The 20,605-nt window shown below is 64.8% G+C and overlaps 1 protein-coding gene across 2 annotated transcripts; it reads right to left on the reverse strand.

Moving 5' to 3' along the window:
• Window positions 1-931: 931 nt before the first annotated feature.
• On the reverse strand, window positions 932-17,325 carry CRTC2 (CREB regulated transcription coactivator 2). Of its 2 annotated transcripts, XM_026658075.2 has the most exons (13): window positions 17,175-17,325; window positions 16,612-16,728; window positions 16,328-16,389; window positions 12,705-12,773; window positions 9,384-9,487; window positions 8,776-8,805; window positions 8,261-8,343; window positions 7,834-7,883; window positions 7,249-7,493; window positions 5,864-6,300; window positions 4,105-4,386; window positions 2,540-2,753; window positions 932-2,069 (listed from the first exon to the last, which is right to left on the reverse strand). In XM_026658075.2, the coding sequence occupies exons 2-13, from the start codon at window positions 16,642-16,644 to the stop codon at window positions 1,864-1,866; spliced, it is 1,815 nt and encodes a 604-aa protein (XP_026513860.1). In that variant the 5' UTR covers window positions 16,645-16,728; window positions 17,175-17,325; the 3' UTR covers window positions 932-1,863. The 2 variants fall into 2 exon arrangements, with proteins under 2 accessions (XP_026513860.1, XP_026513859.1); XM_026658074.1 differs by lacking the exons at window positions 12,705-12,773; window positions 17,175-17,325 and having other exon boundaries at window positions 16,612-16,725.
• Window positions 17,326-20,605: the final 3,280 nt, after the last annotated feature.

Consider the following 20,605-nt stretch of genomic DNA (forward strand, 5'->3'; position numbering starts at 1 on the left):
GAAAACATCCGCTCCGTGTGCAGTGCAGGCAGGAAAGCTCACACTGTGAAAAGGGCTAGCTAATAACAGCGCACAATGCAGCTATATAAATCCACGGGACACCCACACCTTGAATATTGCCTGCAGGTCTGGTCGCCTTCTCTCCAAAAATCATACAACAACTGCAAAAAGTACAGAGAAGGGCAACAAAAATGCTTAGGGGGCTGGAACAGCTTCCAGGTGAGGAGGGGCTAGAGAGACAGGGACTGCTCGGTTTGGAAAAGGGCCGACGAAGGGGGGGATATGACAGCGGTCTATACAATCATGGCTTGGCTGGAGAAAGTGACTAGGGAAGTGTTATTTACCCCTTCACGTAACACAAGAACCAGGGGTCACACAATGATATTAACAGGCAGCGGGTTTAACACACACACACACACACACACACACACACACGGAAATACTTCTTCACACAACGCACAGTCAACCTGTGGAACTCACTGCCGGGGGATGCTGTAAAGGCCAAAACTGGATTCAATAAAGAACGAGAGAAGCTCATGGAGGACACGTCCAACAATGGCTGTTTGCCAAGATGATCAGGGATGCGAAGACCTGCTCCGGGTGTCCCTAAACCTCCAACTGCCTCCAAAGACACCCCTGCTGCTCAGGCTGCCCGGCCCAGAGGGGATTTGGAAAACTCTGGGTCAGGGACTAATGTTGGCTGCAAATGCCCCCAGTGCACAATCCCCACCCGCCCTCGTGCAGGCCCCAGGGCAGCGTCAGGGTCCCCCCAACCTGGGCCCAGGCTTGGAGGGATATGAGTGAGGGGACCCCACTCCGCCAGACCCACTGCCCCCCCAACCACCCCCCCATCACCCACACATCAATGCAACGCTGTTAATTAACATAGAATATATTTAAAAAATAATAATAATAATAAATCACTCTGGCTTTCTCCTCCATAGCAAGGGGTCCGTCGGGGAGCACAGAGGTCTGGGGCCCCCACCTCCCTCAGCCCCACGGCATCTGCTCCCGCCAAGGGCCCCCCCAACACAGACGCAGGACGTGACCTCACAACAGACAAGGATTCAAAGTTACAAGTGCTTTATACATAGCCCTGTCCTCCCCCGCCCCCGGGCAGGGCCCCCCGTACACACGGCTTGGCAGGGGACGGGGTACACACAGCTCAGCGGGGAAAGACGGGGGATAAATTTTGTCTTTAAACGTTATGATTAGCAAAAACAAAAACAAAACCCAAGGCCCAGGCCCGGAGCGCTGGGGCTCAGGTCGCTAGCTAACAGAACAGCTATATACATGGCCGGCCCGGGGCTGCACACGCAGCCACGCCAGCATGTGGACAGACTGTCGCCCGGAAGCTGGGGACACAGAGCCCCATGCTCGCCTCCACCCTGGCCGTGGGGTTAGGGGACCCTGGACCACCACGGGCCCACTCCCTCCGGCACGGGGACGCTGGATTCCCCACCACCCCTCATCTAGTTGGAGGGTCGAGGTCCCTGGACGCAGACTCCATCCTTCACAGAAGTCGAGGTCCCCCGGACCTCTGGCACAGAGCTAGAGGACCTCACGTTCTCCCCTGCTTAGCGGGCGGAGAGCCCTGGCCACCTCCCAGCGCAGAGCGAGGGGTTGCTGCTGGGAGCACTGGCCCGGCTTCGAGTGATTCTTGGCGGAGTCCTGACGCCTGGGCCCAGCTGCTCAGTGCTCTTGGCCCTGGGAGGTTTCACGCAGAGCAGGGCAGCGAGGGTGGGCGCAGCGCCAGGCCCAGGGCGGGCGGTTTGTCCCTGGAAGTCAGGCTTGTTTGCGATGCTCGAAGTCTGTTCTCTCCTCTCCAGCACTCCTCTGCCACCTGCCCAGGGCGGGTCCCCCTCACTGCAGCCGGTCCGTCCGGAAGGAGTCCTCCACCGCGGGGTCCGTCAGGAGGGCGTAGGGGTCGCTCAGCATGCTCAGGCCGTCCAGGGTGAGGGGCTCGATCTTGAGATCCTCCTCCAGGCCCAGGGACGTGTCCACCTCGAAGCCAGGGACCCCGGCCAGCGCCGATGCGATCTCCTTGGAGATGCCGGGCGGGGAGTCCCCTGGGGTTGGAGAGGAAGGGTCAGACCCAGGGCAGGACGGTGGGGGGGGGGGGCAGCCGGAAGAGCCCATCCCGCCAGCGGGGGGGACTGAGCATCTGGGGGGCCCTGGGAAGTGGGGGTCACGGGGCAGTTTTCCTTTGGCAAAGCCCAGCCACCCTCTCAGCTGGCTCCCAGCTGCATTCCACTAGCAGGGCAAACTCCCGCCCTGGAGGAACTCCCGGAAGAGGGGCCTGGCCTCCATGGCCCATGCGGTGTGTGGCTCTGCTATTGGCTGCCGACCAGTCCCACTGCAAACTGGGCTGAGACCCAGCAAACTCGCTCCACCGCACAATCCGCACAGTGCGGGAGGCCGCTGGAGGGGGTGGTGCCCAGCCCCTGAGCCGCGTGCACCCCAGCCCAGCCCCCGAGCCGGGTGCACCCTGGCCCAGCCCAGCCCCCGAGCCGGGTGCACCCCAGCCCAGCCCACGTACCTGTGAGGACGATGTTGGGGATGGGCCCATGGCGGCTGCAGTTGCTCAGGTTCTGCCGGCTGAGGAGATGGGGGTCGTGGAAGTTGCTGCCGCTGGCCGAGAAGCCCAGGCTCTCTGCCGAGTGGTAGTTTAAGGCACCCAGGTCGTCGGGGAAGGTGTTGTGGTTGAGCGGGAAGCTGCCCGGGGGGCTTTCGCCCATGCTGAACTGCTCTAGCTGCAGGGAGACACGGGGCGGGGGACTCAGTGACTCGCCCAGGTGAAGGGCCCCAGCGGCCGCTCCGTGGGCAGAGCCGGCGCCGGGAGCCGGGATTCCTGGGCCAAAAGGAGAACGTCTCAGAGCCGTGTGACCGACGCCATCTCCGGCGCCACAGGCAGGCTCCCTGCTGCCCCGGCCCCATGCTGCTCCCGCAAGCGGCCAGTGCTGGTCTCCCTACACGCACTGCTCCTGCCTGCAAGCACCACCCCCGCAGCTCCCATTGGCCGGGAACGGGGAGCTGTGGCCAATGGGAGCTGCGGGGGCAGTGCTTGCAGAGAGGGGCAGCGTGCTGAGCCACATGCCCCCCACGTTGGCCCCTGCCAGGAGCAGCGTGGGGTAGGCAGGGGCCTGCCTTAGTGGCAGCCACGTTGTGCCGCGCCGCCGACCGGGAGCCGCTGGAGATAAGTGCTGCCCGGCAGGAGGCTGCACCCCAACCCCCAGCCCCCTCCCAGAACCAGGACCCTGTACCACCCTGCACCCCAACACTCTGCCCCAGCCCAGAGCCCCCTCCTGCACCCAAACTCCCTCCCAGAGCTTGCACCCCTCACCCCTCCTGCCCCAGGCTCAGCCCAGAGCCCCCTCTCACACTGCAAACCCTTCGGCTCCAGCTCAGAGCCCGCACCCCCTCCCAAACCCCTACTCCAACCCGGTGAAAGTGAGTGAGGGTGGGGGAGAGCGAGTGATGGGGGGGGAATGGAGTGAGTGGGGTGGGGCTTTGGGGAAGGGGGGGTAGATCCTGGGTTGCCCTTAAATTCAAAAAGTGATCTTGGGCGTAAAAAGGTTGGAGACTAACTTAGAGGAACCCGCTGCAAGGACCAATCAAACCGGCAGCCTCCTCTACCCCTCGGCATCTACAGCTGCAGGGGGCACGCGGGGAATCGCCCGCGGTGGGGCCAGCAGCCGGTGGGACAGAAATCTCCATCCTGCTCCCGCTGCCTGCGCCCCCTGCTGGTGCAAGCCAGTCCTGCCTCACGCCGACACCACCTCCCTTGCCATGAGCTGGAGATGGTGCCACCAAACCACCCCCCAAGGAGCCCCGCAGGCTAGTCATGGCTCCCAGAGATCCCAGCACTGACTGGGGGGAAGCAGCCCAGAGATGGCAAAGAGCAAACTCCAGAAGCAGCCTGGAGGGCCGGAACCGGGGGCTGGGACGACCCCAGGAGCGTGGCCTGAACACAGCTGGGGTCAGGCGGGCCAGGCCAGGGCAGCTGAACGGCTACATTACTGGTGACTTGGAAGGAAATCCCCAGCCCCCCGAGGGCAAGCGCCAGGGCCCCCCAGCAGAGACTCAGCCTGCGCTGGCACTCACGCTGCCCAGGCCGAAGTCGCCCAGCGGCTGGCCGAGCTGCTGCTGTAGTGAGGAATTATGCTGGTACTGCGAGAGGTACGGCCGCTGTGTGGGCGCGCTGTGCTGCTGGGACGACTGCTGCCGGGCCGGCTGCGTCTGGTGCTGGGGCTGCATAGGCTGGTGCTGGGGCTGCTGAGTTTGCTGCAGAGGCTGCTGGGATTGCATGAGCAGGCCGGGCTGGTTGTAGGGGTATGGCGGGAGCCTCTGGTCGGCTGGCAGCTTGCTGGTGTCCAGTGGCACGCCCTGCGAACACCCAGCACAGCAAGGGTTACCACCACGCACCAAGCCTGGCAGGGATCCGGCCCAGGGGTCCCGCTCCTCCTAAACAGCTAGGCTATTTGTGAGACACCACCCGGCCCCCACCTCTGGAGCCAGCCCCCGGCCCACTCTCCTGTCGTTGAGCCATCAGCGCCAGCTGCTTCAGGGACCATTCTGAGGGGAAGGACCCTGTCTGTTCGAGGCCCAACCAGGCGGGGGCTGACCCGTCCCCTTGTTCTCTACCCTCCAACGGGACTGGGGATGTTCTCAAGGTCCATGGCTACGTCTACCCCCTTATATCTTGGGACTCAATGAGATCCTGTGGCAGAGAGTTCCACCGGCTACTTGTGCAAATATGCCCCCTGCACCCGACAGATACTCCAGGCTTTTCTCTGGCCAGCCGTCTGCGTGCCGGGGGTCAGGGGAGGGAAATGCACCCGTTTCCCTCCCCTGCCTAGAAGCGCGTTCGCCTGGGGCATCAGACCATCCCGGCGAGGCTGGGGGGAGGGCGCTCAGGAGAGGCAGAATTCAGAAAGCCTCGGCCAAGACCAATCTCCAGGTCCACAAGGACCGAGGTCCCTGGATCCCACCAGCCCCTGCAGAGATCCATGTGCGGGGGAGACCCCCCTTCCTCCAACCCACTGCAGGGTATTTCTGTCCCTTCCCCAGGGCACGGGAGCCAGTGCTACTCCCCGGCGGGCAGCAGGGGGAGCCCGGTGCTGCCGCGCGGCCCCACGGCTCAGCTGGAGCCGAGCTTTGTGCACCCCACCCACGGCCAGCAGAAGCCTGGTTAATGGGGTGCAGTCAGCAGACGCCCTGCTGCTAGCGCCTTGGCTGGGGAGAGCGAGCTGGCCCCCGTCTGCCTCGGGAGCAGCAGCCAGAGAAGCCTTCACGCCCAGCGCCACGTTGAACCTTCCACGTCCCGAGCAGCTGCGGCTTCCCCGACACCCAGCCCTGGCCCAGAGCACGCTCAGGCCCCCGGGCTGCCTCCCTGCACAGCCTGGCCTGACGGGGGGTGTTGCTGGGCCCTGGGACCGAGACCCTCCAGACTGGCTCCCAGCTAGACTGGCTGCCTTCAAGTCAGCTGGAGACTACCTCCGGCCCCCGGGGCCAGTGGAGGAGCTGGGAGTCGGGACAGGACGGTCCTGCTCCCAGCTCCCTGGGCCGGTCACTGCGTCTCTCTGGGCCTTGGTTCCCAGAGTGTGACTGGGGAGAACAAGGCTTCCCTTCCCCCACCCTCTGGCTTGTCTGTCGACCACGGACCGTCTGTGCAGCACCCGGCCCAGCCCGAATACACACAATCATCTCCGACTTCTCCGAGCGCCCCGTGGAGCAGGGACCCGCGAGGGGCCAGGGCAGCGCCGGGCGCCAGCTCCCCGCCCTCCCACTGAGATGAAGATGGCAAAAACAGGACGACAGGAGGAACTGAAAGAGGAACGGGGTGACGATGGATCATGCATACCTGGGTGATGGAGGACAATGTGGGTGACATTGTTGGTGAGAACTGTTTGGGGTGCTGCCTTCTCGAGTCGCCGCCCATTGGGAGGGTGAGGGGGCTGAGCGGGGCCCTTCGGCGGGGCGACGTGTTTATGGACGCCTGCACCAGGGGGGAGTAGGAGGAGCTGCTAAAGCTGGCCTGCAGGCTGGGGTTGCTGGGCGAGGACTGCATGGACTGGCTGCTGAGGGAGGAGGGGAGCGAGGGGGTGCTGAGGGAGGAGGGGAGCGAGGGGGTGCTGAGGGAGGAGGGGAGGGAGGAGCTGCTCTGGGAGGACTGCAGGGAGGGGTTGCTAAGGGAGGAATTCAGCGACTGGGGGCGCAGGGAGACCTGCAGGTTGGGATTGCTAAGCGAGGACTGCAGGGCGGGGTTACTCAGGGAGCTCTGCATAGGTGAGGTAAGTCCTGTGGGGACAAAAAAAGAAGAGACACCACCGTTACCCATGGCAATCAGCGCGAGCGAGGCTCCGCCCCCTGGGCGGGATGGAGGGGGAGGGGGAGACCAAAACGATGGAGACGGCAACAGAAACAAACAAACCCAGCGATGGAATCGGATCATGGCCCGAGACCCCCTCCAGCGGGCGCCTGGCTCGAGGGACGGCTCCCTTCTGCAGGGCGAGCACCGGGGCCCCCGGGAGGGGGGCTCGGCTCTTCCCTGCTACGACACCCCAGCTCGTGTCCTGCTAACCCTGACACTGAAATGACCTGAGAGGCTCTCGTGTGCCCAGACGCTGCAGGGGGAGGTGCCCAGCTCGGCCCAGGCCAGGCCATTCTCCGTCCCCACCTGGGACGGGGGCAAGGCAGGAGCTTGCTGGAGGTGCAGAATCACCAGACCCTGCTGCAGCTGCTCAGTAACACCCAGTCCCCCCCGACCTCCCAGCGCCAGCAGCCCCCTCCGAGCACATGCTCAGGGAGCCGTGGGGCCTGCTTGTCCTCCAGCTCTGCTCCGCGGGGATCCGAGACACCCACCACCCTGGGCCAAACTCAGCCCTGGCTAAGTCCCATGGGCCAGGGTGGAGCTATAGAGAGAGAGAGAGAGAGAGAGATACCTATCTCATAGAGCTGGAAGGGACACTGAAAGGTCAGCGAGTCCAGCCCCCTGCCTTCACTAGCAGGACCAAGTACTGATTTTGCCCCAGATCCCTAAGTGGCCCCCTCAAGGATTGAACTCACAACCCTGGGTTTAGCAGGCCAACGCTCAAACCACTGAGCTAGGCCCTGGGCGGCCTGGCTGACGTCCCATCCTCAGCACTGGGCTCTGAGGAGGAAGGAGCCCAGTACGAGTCCTACGCAGCCCTTGCCCGCACGATCACAGGTCGACTCCTCTTCTGGGCAGCAGCCCGGAGCCCTCACCTGCGGAGCCGTAGCCCGTCCCCAGGCCCATGCTGCTGCTGATGCCCAGGTGCGTCATGGTGTTGGCCAGGTTACCGGTGCTGCTCCCGCCGCTCAGGCTGGGGTAGTTCGACTCGTCGGGGTCCAGGGGGGTGGGCAGTGGGGAGGGGAAGTGCAGGCTGGTGAGGTCAGGGAGGGAACCGCCCGTGTTCAGGGCCGTGGGGATGAGCGGGACGTTGGCAGGCTGATCGGGGGATGGAAAGATACTGAAAGAAACAGAGAGACACTGCTCAGCAAAGGCGACACTCCCGAGCGCCCAGAGTCAGAGGTGGGGGCTGGGCACCAGGACTCCTGGGTTCTGGGCCCAGCTGCGGGAGGAAGTGTGGCCTAGTGAGTGAAGAGAGGACTGGGAGGCAGCACTCATGGTTCTGTTCCCTGCTCCGCCATGGACTCACTTCTGTGGCTTTGGGCAAGTCCCCATGCCTCAGTCCCACCCCCACCCCGTGAAAGGGAGACAACCCAGACACTCCCCCGAGGGGCTGAGCGATGCCCACAAGGTGCTAACAGTTATTACGGCAGCGTCACGCGCCCAGGCACAGCACTTACTGGATCCCGGGGACTTCGCAGGATCTGGGCCTGGCCGAGGACGACGAGAGCTGGGAAATCAGAGAGGGGAGGGGGGTGAGCCTGGGCAGGGCGTTTACCTCACCCCACCCCCCGACCAGCGCGGGCGGCCGCAGTTTCTGGGCAAGAGAGAGGTAAACACACATTGCAACACTCCAGGCCCCAGAGGCAGGAAGCCGGCGCCCACAGCACCAGCCGAGCTGAAACATACAGGCACTGGGAGCAGCACGGTCCCACTCGCCACCCCAGGACCTCCAACTCCGTCATGCAGGCCCACCCCGCACCACGCGGGGAGCCCTCCCACCACCACATACCCCATACCAGTACCGGGGCTCTCTCACCCACCAGGGCATCCCCCATCCCCCCACTGAGAGCAGCGCAGCCTCACCCCCAGGACCTCCACACCCACCTTCTTGGTGTCCCAGGGCTTCAGTAAGTGCTTGTTGTCATCCAGGAAGTTCTCCTCGATGGGAGGCACTTGGAAAAGAAACACTGGCAAGGGGAGAAGGGCAGGGGTGAGCCTTGTGCAGAGAGGGCCAGCCCAGCCCCCGGCCCCGCCAAACCCCAGGGCGCTGGCGACTGGAAGTGTTGTTAAACGGTAGCCATGCCTGGCATTAACAGGGCAATGGGCCAGAGAGACTACGGGTCCCAGCATGCAATGCTCCATGTGGAGCCAAGCAGCCTCCCGATGAAGCAGTGCACACTGGGAACTGTAGTTCTGTCAGGCCTGCTGGCCCCTTAGGCTTTTGCGCTCCCAGGCAACTCCCCTTCCCTGCCCCGGCAATGAAGCAGAATGTGCCACCCTCTCCGAAGCTCCCAGCCCTGCAGGGGCCAGAGCTGCCCCCCTTCCATGCGCTGGGATCAGACCCCGCTCCATGCCCCACTGTGACTGCCAGGCAAGATGGGCAGGGATGGGGCATTTACCTTTACTGTCCATGTCCCCGTCCAGAAAACCTGAAAGAGGGATGGGGCCACGGTTAGCTATGAGCAGGGGACCCACCGCGTGAGCCAACGCCCAGACACAGCCCTGGGGAGAGAAGGCAGGAGACCCGCCCAGCTGGGCACTGCGAGAGGCAGGGCACCAAGGAGCAGCGCTCGGACCAGCTGCCCAACGGGCGAGCCAGTGTGGACGGGAAGGTGAGGCCGACCGTCTGGGGGGACGCGGTGCAGCAGGAAAGGGGGTGCTGAGCTAGACATGCCTACGGGGGGACGTGGTACAGCCGCTCTCGGACGAGGCTAGGAGATGGATTTGGCAGATACAACCCCGCCGGGAAGTCTGCAGCTTTCCTGGCATGTGGGAGCTAGCGACAAAGAGTATCCACCTGCCGCCAGGCTGGCGCCCCAGGGCACCGACCATACCGGGCGGCCCGGCCACCAGAGCTGCCTCCTGGGCTACCACAGCACTCAGCCGGCCTGCACACGGCCCAGGGTACAAAGCAGTGGCCAGAGGCTAGGCACGGAGGGCAGGTGGGGAGCAGGGAGAGGCAGGGATCCCTGCTGCAGTAGGGGAGCAGGGCTGGGGCGTTACTCACCGCTCCTGCGACTGGGAGGGGGGACGCCCTGCGAGGGGCCCAAGTACATGTCCTGCTGGCTGGGGTTCATCACACTCGTGTGAAGCGCTGAATCCGAATTTGTTCTAATGGCAAAAGATAAGGCCCCAGTCAGACCCGCCCTGGGCGGAGACAGGACCCAACAAGGCTGGTGCATCCTGGGAGGAGCGCGAGCTGCCAGCATGCCTGCTGCGGCGGGACCCCTCCCGCCCCTCAGCTGGGGGATCCACGCTCCCCTCCCTCCGGCTGGGGGATCCACGCTCCCCTCCCTGCACGCGCTCAGCAGGAAGCTGTCTGGCTCTCGTGATGCCAAAAGCCGCCTCCTGCTTCTCGAGGCTCGCCGGGTGGTTCTCAGGAGAGCAGGCTGGTGGGATGACGGGGACCCTCGGAGCTCAGACCGCGCAGGGATCCCCGAGGGAGGAGACCCCCACTGGGACAGCGACCGGGGACGGGACAGCACAGGGCAGGAGGCTGTTTTCAGTGAAACACAACAGGTATCTACAGAAACCCTGGGGAACAGCCCTGGGGGAACCCCTTCCCAAGCCAGCAGCTGCCCCGGCCCAGCTAAGCTTTAAGGAAGCTCTAGGGTACCCCAATGTTCTGCTCGCTGTCCCTTGGGGGAAAGGCCAGGCGGGGGGAGCTGGGAGCTGGAGCAGGAGGTGACGGCTGGTTTCTAGAGGCAGCTGTCAAGTCCCCACCGAAGGACCCAGCCCCTTCCTCAGGACATTCCTGTGTCTGCCGTACCGGGTTTGCTCCAGCCCAGAGGTGGCTGCGAGGCGAAGGATCTGTTGGGGGAGGCGCTGTGCACACACGGACTCAGCCCGAGGCCACCCCAACCTGGGGGCACGGCAGGGCCTAGGCCCTGGAGCCACTTTTCCTGGGCTGGCACAAAGCATGTGCTGCAGCGATGGGGCTCCCTGAGGCCCCAGGGAGACACGTGCATTGTCTTCCTAATGAGTCGGCCTGGGGCACCGGGAGGGGGCAGGGCAGGCTACTCCAGCTAACGACACACAAGGGGGAGATTGTTCAGCTGAGGGGCCTAGCCTGCTCCCAGGCAGGAAATTCTCTCTCCCGCCCCCCACAGCCCCCCACGGGCCCAGCCTCCGCACTAACGAAACCCCACGGTGGGCGAGACGTCAGCGCTGAGCCCCACGGCGACGCCCCGGGAGCATGAATGGGGACATTGTCCTTGCTCCCGGCACACGGTGCGCACCGAGGGGCCGATGCTGAGCACGGTGCATGCCGGGAGGGGAGCCGGCCGCTGCGCCTGGGCACTGAGCCAGTCCCGCAAAGCCGGGCCACAGGACAGGGTGGCTGGGCCTGCCTGCTCTTACACCCACCGCTCCTTCACTCCCCCCTTCACTTCCTGTCCTAAACGGCCCCCTGGCACCAGCAGAGCCCAGTGGTGGGGGGCTGTACAGCACCCTGGGACCCATTTGGGGGAAGGCTCCTGTAGAACAGCAGCTAATTGTTACCCCCACCCCACCCGCCTCCCAGGCAGCAGCCAGCAAACAGCACCTCCTGCAGCCCTCCCAGCGCCGGCTCCTCAACAATGGCTAGGAAAGCAGTGGCTGGAGCCCTCCCTGCTGTGACATCAGGGCAGCTGCACCAAGCAGGGGAGGGGCAAGGCCTGATCAGCCAGGGGCAGATCACCTGGAGCAGATGGGGGGGGGCACAGGGCCGGCCCGCCGGGGGGGGGGGGGCACGGATCAGCCGGGGGCGGGGGGGGGGGGGCGGCCCAGCCCAGAGTGGGGGGGCAGGGCAGGGGCCGATCAGCTGGGGGCAGGGCAGGGCGGGCTGCTTTCAGCTCTTGCTGCCTGTGCCAAACTCCCCCTCTGGCCGGTGGCTGTTTCCTTCTCCCCGGCCCCTGGGGCGCCCAAGGCCACTGACTGGCCCGTTCCCCCACCCAGGGCCTGGTGGGAAGGTGGGGGAGGCAGCTCCCCAAGGCCAGCCCGCCCGACACTTGCAGGATTCCAGCCGCTGCGCAAGGCCAGCTGGAGCTGCAGCCTCCTCCCGGCTCCCCCGGCAGAGCTCGTGCCCAGCCAGCCAGGCACTGGCAGGAGGAGCGGGGCCTCGGCCCCCAGTTCCCCCCAGGCCCAGTCACCAGCCCTCAGGGGAGCGGAGCTGGGAGGGGCCCAGCCCGGCTCTGCCAGGCGTGAGGGTGCAGAGTGCTGGGGCCTGGCAGTGCTGCAGCCCGTTACTCCGTGGGGGCTGGGCAGTGCTGCCTGCCGAGGGTTTCATAACTGCAGCCCTTGGCAGGCCGGGCCCGAGCCGGCATTGCCATCTGCTCAGGACACGGGATGCCCGGCAGGGGAGTTTAACGGCCCTGAACCTGCTGTAACAGGACCAGCTGGGGGCCGCTGGCCGGCTGCTGATCACCCCCTTCCGCCCACGGCCAGCAAGAACCCTCTTCTCCTGCCGAGAGGCTGGGTTTTCCCGGGCAGTTCAGTGGGCTGCACCCCAGGACATGGCCCCAGCCCCCTTGCGCCCAAGGGACAGACCCGGGGCTCCAGGGCCCACTCCCTCCCTGCTGACACTGCCACCAGGGGGCACTGGGGGCTGTTTGAGAGGTCTGGGGAGGCTGGGCCCTGCCTTGCCCCCCCGATTCGTTTCTCCTAAGCCCATGAATAGGATCTGGACTAGAGGAGCTAGCAAACCCCCCCCCCCCGCCCCCGCCCCATCCCCTCTCAGCGGCATGGCCAGCAGGACCTGGCTAGGGCACTGCGTGGGCCGACCCATCACTCCTGGGGCTCTGTGCTGCTCCAGGCGCAGCGTGCCCGCCCTCCCATGCCCAACAGGCTCGTGCCCTGCTCCGAGGGGAGAAAGACGAGGGACACGTGAGCCCTGTTACTAGCTAGCTCAGTGTCTTTAGAGGGGCACAGCTGGGCGCACGAACCCGGCAGCATCTCATGGAGGGCGCTGCCCTGAGCCCAGAGAGCCGTTCGTGAGCCTCCCGCTCCCTTGGGCAGACACCTGGCAAAACGCCCCGCCACTGGCCCCTCAGCGGGCTACCGACCCCACCGTGATCCCTGACAGCCAGGTGGGGCGGCCATGTGAACCCGAGAACCAAGCTCTGAAGGGCAATGGGACCCTGGGCCAAATCCTCAGCTGGTGTAAATCAGCGCAGCCCCACTGAGCCGCCCCAGCCTGAGCATCCCAGTCACCCATCGGGGGTCAGGACCTCAAGATCCCCCCGACCCAACCGGACACTGGCCATCGGGCCAGGGCCCACTGGGGGCTGCGGCGTCAGCCGGCTCAGGCACAGAGAGGGAGAGAGAGAGAACGGAATCAAAAACCATTCACCTGTTGAGAGCCGACGGCAGCCTAAACAAGTGTCCTTTCTCCATGGGAAAGTTACCCCAGGGCATGGTCCTTTGTAACGAAAAACAGCAGGTTACTTTGAGGGGCAGGGAATGGGCCCCGGACCCCACTCGGGCAGCGGGGAGGGGTTAGTAACGCAGGCGGGCAGCAGGCAGCCTGGAGCTCCGGGGCCCGGACGGGAGAACATGGCCAGGGGGCACAGCTGACCTAAGGGTGCCCCACGGCAGCCTCCTCTCAGACACACCCAAACAAGGCAGCGCCAGCCAAGCAGCCCTGCCCTCCCAGGCCCAGGGCACCCCGCCCAGGAAAGCTGCTGCAGCCTTGGGCCTATTCCAAGGACCACAGCAGCTCCCGTTCAGAAGAGAGGGAGCCTGAAACAGCTCCATGCAAAGCTGCCAAAGGGCCCCAAGCGTCAGCCCCGTGGGGCTGGGGGCAGCGGCCGGACGCCCTCCTTGGGCAGGTGGCCCACTCATCCCTGGGCAGCGCCGAGCTCTCTGCAAAGCATAGACAGTGCCCTGCCCCCGGAGCGTCCCTTTGTCCCGCATGGGGGCGCTAAGGGGTCTCCCCTGGGCTGCCCAGAACCCACCACCTCCGGGCCCCTCAGCGTAGCAGCAGAAGGGACCTCGGCCGGGGGAAGGGGCGGTGCCACACCACGGCCAGCTACACTGAACCTGGCCTGGGAGCCAGGGGCTCCCGTGTCCTGCCAATCCCGGGGGGAGCCAGAGGCTGCCTGGGAAGGGGGGGGCTGGTGCTGAGTGAGGCGCACTAGAGGGGTGCCAGGTGACCGGCAGAGAAAGGACTGAATGCAACAGAGCGGAGAGGGAAGGCTCAAGCTGGGGGGAGTTAGCAGCGGGATGCGCAGCGAGGGGCGACCCCGAGCCGGGGTGTTAGGAAGGTGGGGGAGGAGTCCAAGCTGCTCTGTGTGCGGGGGGGGGGGGGGGGACCCCCCCGCCCCACCCCCCCCCGGCGCCCGCAAGGCGCTGGCCGTCTGCCCCAGCAGTCCCTGGGATGCACAATTCAATGTGCCAAAGGGAGCTGGACCAGGGCGGGGCTGGGAGCTCAGCACCTAACTCCCCTAGGCCAGAGCTTCCCACCTGTCAGCTCTTCTGGTGCAAGTGGCATCCAGGGGCCCTGCGCCTGCGGAACTGGGGCTGGATCTGCTCCACGCACGGCAAACCTTGGCCGGGGCACCCCACGCCCAAGCCCCCCCCAGCAGGGCAGGACCCCCAGATATCTGGCTGTTGGACGGTGATCCGAGCCCCTCCCTGCCCCTCTGGGCTCATGGGGTTTCACCCTCCTGGGGCCTGGCTCTCAGCGCTGGCTGGGACGAGCACCGGCAGCCTCGCGCTGCTCTCGGGGGGATGGGGGGCTGCACGGCCTCCACCAGAGAAGCAGACAGTCTGGCCGGTCCCTGGGGAGAGCCCCGGCCAGCTCCAGCCCCAGCAGGTGCTTTGGGCCCCAGGGCTCCCGAGGCCTCCAGATGGAGGTAGCACAAGCCCCAGCATGGAGCTGCCGACAGGTGACAAGACAGACTCCTGCAAGCCCCTGGGCTGTTCCCCACAAGGTCCAGCTGTCTGCCCCCGATCCACTGCCTTTCCTGCCCAGCCTGGCCCCGTGGAGGGAGGGAACACCCCCTCTCAGGAGCAGCCCCAGGCTTTGAGGCCTCCCTTGTGTCCCCTGGCACAGCCAGCGTTTAACCAGGAGACGCTCCAGCGGGAAGCGTCCTGGCAGCTGCCCCCCAGGGCGATCTGCAACCAGCCTGCTAGAGGGGTTTAGGCCAAACCACAGCTGCAGTTGGAAATGCTGCTCCCTCCACCTTGGAAAGGTTCTGGCAACCCAGGGAGGGGGGGACTGGCCCCTGGCTATGAGGCTGGGGGCTGAGCCAGGCACTGGGAGGGAAGCACCACACACAGATCTGTCCTCCACCAGGCCAAGCAAGGTGAGCCCCCCAGAATGAAATGAAGCCACGTTTGCACATCACGCATGTCCAGAGACAGACAGATTTATCCCATACCAGCCCCACAAGCCATCCAGCCCCTGGGACCTTGTGCCACCCCCACCAGCCTCCTGGGGACTCGTGTGAAGTGAACAGAGCGACTCTAGGGCTGACCGTGGTCCCACGCAGGCTGCTCCCCGAGACACAGGCTGCGGAGGCCTGGGGAACGGCTCAGCAGCAGAGCTCCCAGCCAGCCCCCAAGCGATGCGCCGTCTCCACTGGGGGAATCGCAGGGGGGTAAAGGGAACCAAGACAAACCGTCTCCCCTACACACCTGCTCCTGCAGGGCAAACAAGCAGCACCGAGGCCCTTGATGTGCGCCACTGATGGAACGGGGGAGGGGACCAAGTACATTTTGAAGCTCCCTTCCTCTCTGGGGACACAGGGTCCATTCTGGCCCAGGAGAGGGGGGTGGCTCTGCCCGGCCATCGCCCGGGACGGCAGCCACCCGCTGGCACTGGGGCACCAGGGCTTCCCGGGGAAGCTGCCACAGCACCTGCCCTCTAGACTGATTAACAGTCGAGGCAGCCAACGTGCGAGGAGCAGAGTTAACTGCTCCACTCCAGCAGGGAGACAAGTCCCAGCAGGTAACGCACCATCCCGCAGCCCGGGCCACGCGGGGGCACTGCCCGCTGGGACTTGGGGCTGCCAACGGCTCCATCACCTACAGATCGCGGGCACCCTGGGGGCTCCCGGCAAGTCACCGGCGCAGCCTCGGCTGGGCCCACCAGCTCCCCAAGGCCGAAACACTGGCTCTGTCTCGAAGCAATTCACACCCAGCCAGAGGGCTGGTTCTGCTCTGACCCTGGCTCTGGCCAGCCCTTGGCGTGTCACAGGCACCAAGCTCCAAGCCCCTGGGAGAGCCCTGGAAGGTCCCTGCTGAGTCGCTGCCCCTCAAACTGCTCGGCCAGCTGGACGTCTCTCGCCCTCGGCTGGAGCTGCTCCCTGACTAGCCTTGCTGAGGCCCAGCGAGGGCCCGGGCCCCTCTCCATGGCGCCACGCCTGGCAGGGCTCTCCCTGGCAGCCCCTCCGGGATTCCAGAGGACACATGCTGGGACTGTCACCGTATGGCAAACGAGGAGGCCTGGTCCCTTCCACAGAAAGGGCCTATGGGGCCCAGCCCAGCCGTTCCTCCCCCTGCTGCTGCAGGAAGCTCCGGCCTGCGCAGCCCTCTGGAAATTCCACACCCACAGGAGGCCAGGAGCGAGGGGACCCCCCAGCCCTGTGCAGCCACAGAGGGCGTCCAGGCAGCTGGCTCCGGTGGGAGCTTACGGGGACACCGCGGGGATGGGACGTTGTACCCAGGGTCGTGGCAGGTAACTCCTGAGATTACTGAACTGGGTGTTGGGTCAGTCTCAGTCGCTCCCTCCCACTAGCCCCTTCTGCCTGGCTGCAGACACCAGCAGGGAGCAGGAAACCTGCAGCCAGCTCCCCGGGACTTCGGGCACGGGCCGGGTCCTGCAAAGGGGATTTCATCAGCGACCCTTCAGCTGCAGCTGGTATTCCAGGGCCAGTGACCCTGTGGGCTGGGGGGGAGGGGAAAAGCCCAGGCAGACCCGTGGCCCAACAGGGCTGCTCCTACGTCGCTGGGCGTCCGGGGGGCGATTACCTTCTCCAGCTGGGCTCGGGGGGAGGCGACAGGTAGGCCGGGCTGTAGGGCGAGTTGTCCACGTGAGCAGAGAGTTAAGGATCAAGCCGAGAGCGCCTATGAAGAAGCAGCGTTGGAGCCGCCCGGAGGGGCTCTGGCAGGGCACGTGTGATCACAGCAGCCCCACCGAGGGGTTAGTGCCCCCTAGCCCCAAGGAGCCGCGCGCCCCGGGCCCACGCAGGAGCCCGCTGGGAGGCAGCCGCGGGCGCTGTCCTGGAGCAGGCCGCAGCACTGCTAAAGGATATATGGCGCACGTAGCGGCGCAGAGGCGACACCATGCGCCGGGGGTCTCGCTGCACTCGCTCCACCAGGCCGTGATGCCGGGTGCTGCGTGCCGAGTCCAGCGGCGAATGCAAGGGGCCCTGCGGAGACACAAAGGGGCGTCGCTCTGACCTGCCACGGGGCTTCGCCGTCCCACCTCCCCCCACAACTGCTGGCGGCCGGCCCCAGCGCACTCCCCCCGACTCCCATGCACCGTGGAGCATGCAGGGCCCTGCAGTATTGCAGATGGGGGGGCCCCAAGGGAGGGGGGGATTTCTTCCCAGCCCACTGGCCAGGGCTTGGTTGAAGCCTATGCGTGACGGAGAACCAGCATTACCCAGCCTTCCTCTCTGACTCAGCGCCTGGTATGCCAAGCGGAGCACCACGCATGCTGCCCTGTGTCTACGCTCCCCTGGTTTTCCCATGAGCCCCAGGGCTGTGCGGGGTCACCCCCAGGCAATAGGACAGGACCTTACGGATTGGGGACTGGAGTGGAGCCTGCCAGTGCCCGCAGGGGGAGCTGCCACCCGGCTTCTGGGCCTGTTACCTGGAATTCGGAGACGCCGCTCCCGATCTGGTTGACGTTGGGCAGCGAGCCGCTGTAGTAGGGTCCCCGGCTGTGAGCCAGCCGCAGCTTCTGAGCCTGCAACTGGACCAGAGAGAGATGAGGCAGCGTCAGAGCCGGCTGGGCAGCCCCCAGGAGCAGGAGTCAGGGACACTCCGTCAGCAGCAGAGCTAGGAACACGCATCTAATCCCTGGACCCTGTTCTTGCCACTGGACCATGCTGTTATCAGGGGGGCGCTGAGGTTCCCGAGCGGCCCGGCCCTCCACATGCAGCCCCCAGCTGGCTTTTCCAGCCCATCCAGAGCACCTCATGCCCGCCAGCCAACTCGGCGCCACAGCTGGGAACGCTCTCACGGCTCCTTAACCCCCACTGCTTTGCAGGCCTGGTGGGCGCAGCTGTGTGCGTCAGAGGCTGGGACCGGACCCTCTGCACCAGTGACTGGAGGGTAGCGAACAGAACACGATCCTGCCAGTGACAGGCCAGCAGCCTCATTCTGCACCAGGGAAATTGGTTGAAACGGTTGTGAAGACCAGTTACCAGAGAACCCGGCGTCTGTAAAGGGACTCATGCCTCAGCACGATTAGAAAACTTGGATGGGGTCACAAGCATGTGGACAAGGGGGATCGGTGGTTATAGTGAACTTGAACTTTCAGAAAGTCTTTCACAAGGTTCCTCACCAAAGGCCCTTCAGCAAAGTAAACACAATCGTGGGATGAAAGCGAAGGTCCTCTCCTCCCTCAGTAATCGATTAAAAGACAGGGAACAAACGACAGGCACTAAGTCGCCCGCGTGCCCGGGCGCCGAACACCCCATTCCCAGCTGCATGCCCGAAGCTGGGTCAGATCCCCACATTTGGGACCCATCCCAGGCCCGGGCGAACATGTTCCAGCTACTCAGCGCACCCCTGCGACGCGAGCCGGCTGCCCAGGGGTCCCCGGCTGACTGCAACGGGGGGCTGGACACTTCACACCAAGTACTGGCCCAGAGCCAGCGTCCACATTCCCTCTCTGGCCTGAGGCTTCCAGGCCCAGGCAGGCTCCCAGCTCTGCAGCGCTCTGGGGAAGCCCAAACTCAAGGGCAGGGGAAGGAGGGGAAGTCTGGCAGGAGAGGCTGTCATTGCAAAACCACAGGGAGGGGGAAGCACAGAGGAAATTCCTGTGCCCGCGCTGCTGTTCGTGGCACAAGCTGGCATGGAGGATCAGGAGCCGCAGCACGCTTGGCAGCGGATGCCCTGGCAGAGAGGCACCCACTGGACAGCTCAGGCAACGAGAAGGGAAGCCCCAGGTGGCAGCTCGACGCTGCCACCCTGACAGCCCCCAGCTGGGGCAGCTGTTCAGACCTGCAAGCCACACACTGGGGGCCGACCTCCCCCGCCCTCTCGCTGCTGGCATGGAAGGAAGGGAAGCGTCTGCCAGCAGCCGGGGGCATGGGGCTAGGGCCACGACCACCAGTGGACCCAGCTCAGCTCGCAGGCAGGCTCCAGAGCAGAACCAGCGGCACGTTTCCCGTGCCCATCTTGGGGAAGGCAGGGCCACAGCGCTCTCACCAGCGAGCCAACTCCCAGTGGGAACAAGCCTGCCAGGCTGGACTCAGATACGTGGCCACAGGGAGCAGCTCAGCCTGCTTCTGCCCAGCATCGGGAACGGATGAGGAGGGCCCTGGGACGGGCCAGGCACGAAGCTGGACCCAGCCAGAGGCTGTCTGGGGTGGAGGGGCACGGAGAATCCTGGGGCTGAACTCACCCCCCAACTCCACAGCTTGCCCGGCTCCACAGCGACCCCTCTGGATGAGCCAGGAGCTGCAGTGACCTGCTGGGGAAGGAGACATGCGCTCCCCAAGAATAAACTCAGCATCGGCTGCACTGGGCCATCCTCTCCAGGGGAGGGGCGCCCTGGGACATAGGAGCGGTCAGACTGGGTCAGACCAAGAGTCCATCTAGCCCAGTATCCTGTCTTCCAACAGTGGCCAATGCCTGGTGCCCCAGAGGGAATGAACAGAACAGGGAAACATGAAGTGATCCATCTCCTGTTGCTCATTCCCAGCTTCTGGCAAACAGAGGCTAGGGACACCATCCTTGCCCATCCTAGCTAATAGCCATTGATGCACCTGTCCTCCATGAACTGATCTAGTTCTTTTTTGAACCCTGTGATAGTCTTGGCCTTCACAACATCCTCTGGCAAGGAGTTCCACAGGTTGACTGTGCATTGTGTGAAGAAATACTTCCTTTTGTTTGCTTTAAACCTGCTGCCTATTCATTTCATTGGGCAACCCCTAGCTGTGTTGAGAAGGAGTAAACAACGCTTCCTTATTTACTTTCTCCACACCCGTCAAGATTTTATAGACCTCTAGCACATCCGCCCTTAGTCGTCTCTCTGCCAAGTGAAAAGTCCCAGTCTTATTAATCGCTCCTCCTACAGCAGCCATTCCAGACCCTTCATCATTTCTGTTGCCCTTTTCTGAACCTTTTCCAATTCCAATAGATCTTTTTTGAGATGGGGCGACCACCTCCGCCCGCAGTATTCAGGACAGGGGCGTCCCATGGATTTATAGAAAGGCAACAGGATATTTTCTGTCCTATTCTCTCTCTTTCCCAATGATTCCCAACATTCTGGACGCGGTTTTGATGCCGCTGCGCATTGAGCAGCTGCTCCAGCACCAGCCGTGCCGCAGAGGGGGGCGCGTCCAGGCCCAGACTGGGAGGGGGCTGAGTGCGGGGTGCGAGGGATCCGCGACGCAGGACACTCAGGCTTGCCAAGGGCACGAGGCTGGAGAGCGCTGAGTCTCCTCTCGGCCAGGGAACACGACGCAGTCACACGGGGGACGAATCCTGGGCTAACGTCAGATTCAATCACCGCTGCCTGCCCCTGAACCAGCTCAGAAATAATGATGTAGTGCTGGGCTCTGGAGCCATCCCAACGAGGTAGCGGGATCAGAGCAAAGCACAAGATGCCGCGGCCTGGGGACAGCCCCACAGCGACCCCGGGGGGCACAAGGGCCCAGCTCCTTGGCTAGCACAGGCAGCTCTGGGGAGGTGCCTGCACAGCAAAGCCTGCAGGCGTTACGAGGCAGGACCTGGTGAGAAGGGCGGGCAGAGGAGTCAGCGTGAGCCAGGCGCTGGTGGGAAAGGCGGGCAGAGGGGCGGGCAGAGGCGTCAGCGTGAGCCAGGCGCTGGTGGGACGGGCGGGCAGAGGAGTCGGCGTGAGCTAGGCACTGGTGGGAAAGGCGGGCAGAGGAGTCAGCGTGAGCCAGGCGCTGGTGGGAAAGGCGGGCGGAGGCGCTGGCAGAGGCGTTAGCGTGAGCCAGGCGCTGGTGGGACGGGAGGGCAGAGGAGTCAGCGTGAGCCAGGCGGTGGGACGGGCGGGCAGAGGCATTGGCAGAGGCGTTAGCGTGAGCCAGGTGCTGGTGGGATGGG

This window comes from Terrapene carolina, unplaced genomic scaffold (assembly GCF_002925995.2).
Source record: "Terrapene carolina triunguis isolate 2854851 unplaced genomic scaffold, T_m_triunguis-2.0 Scaffold397, whole genome shotgun sequence".
Classification (NCBI taxonomy): domain Eukaryota; kingdom Metazoa; phylum Chordata; order Testudines; family Emydidae; genus Terrapene; species Terrapene triunguis.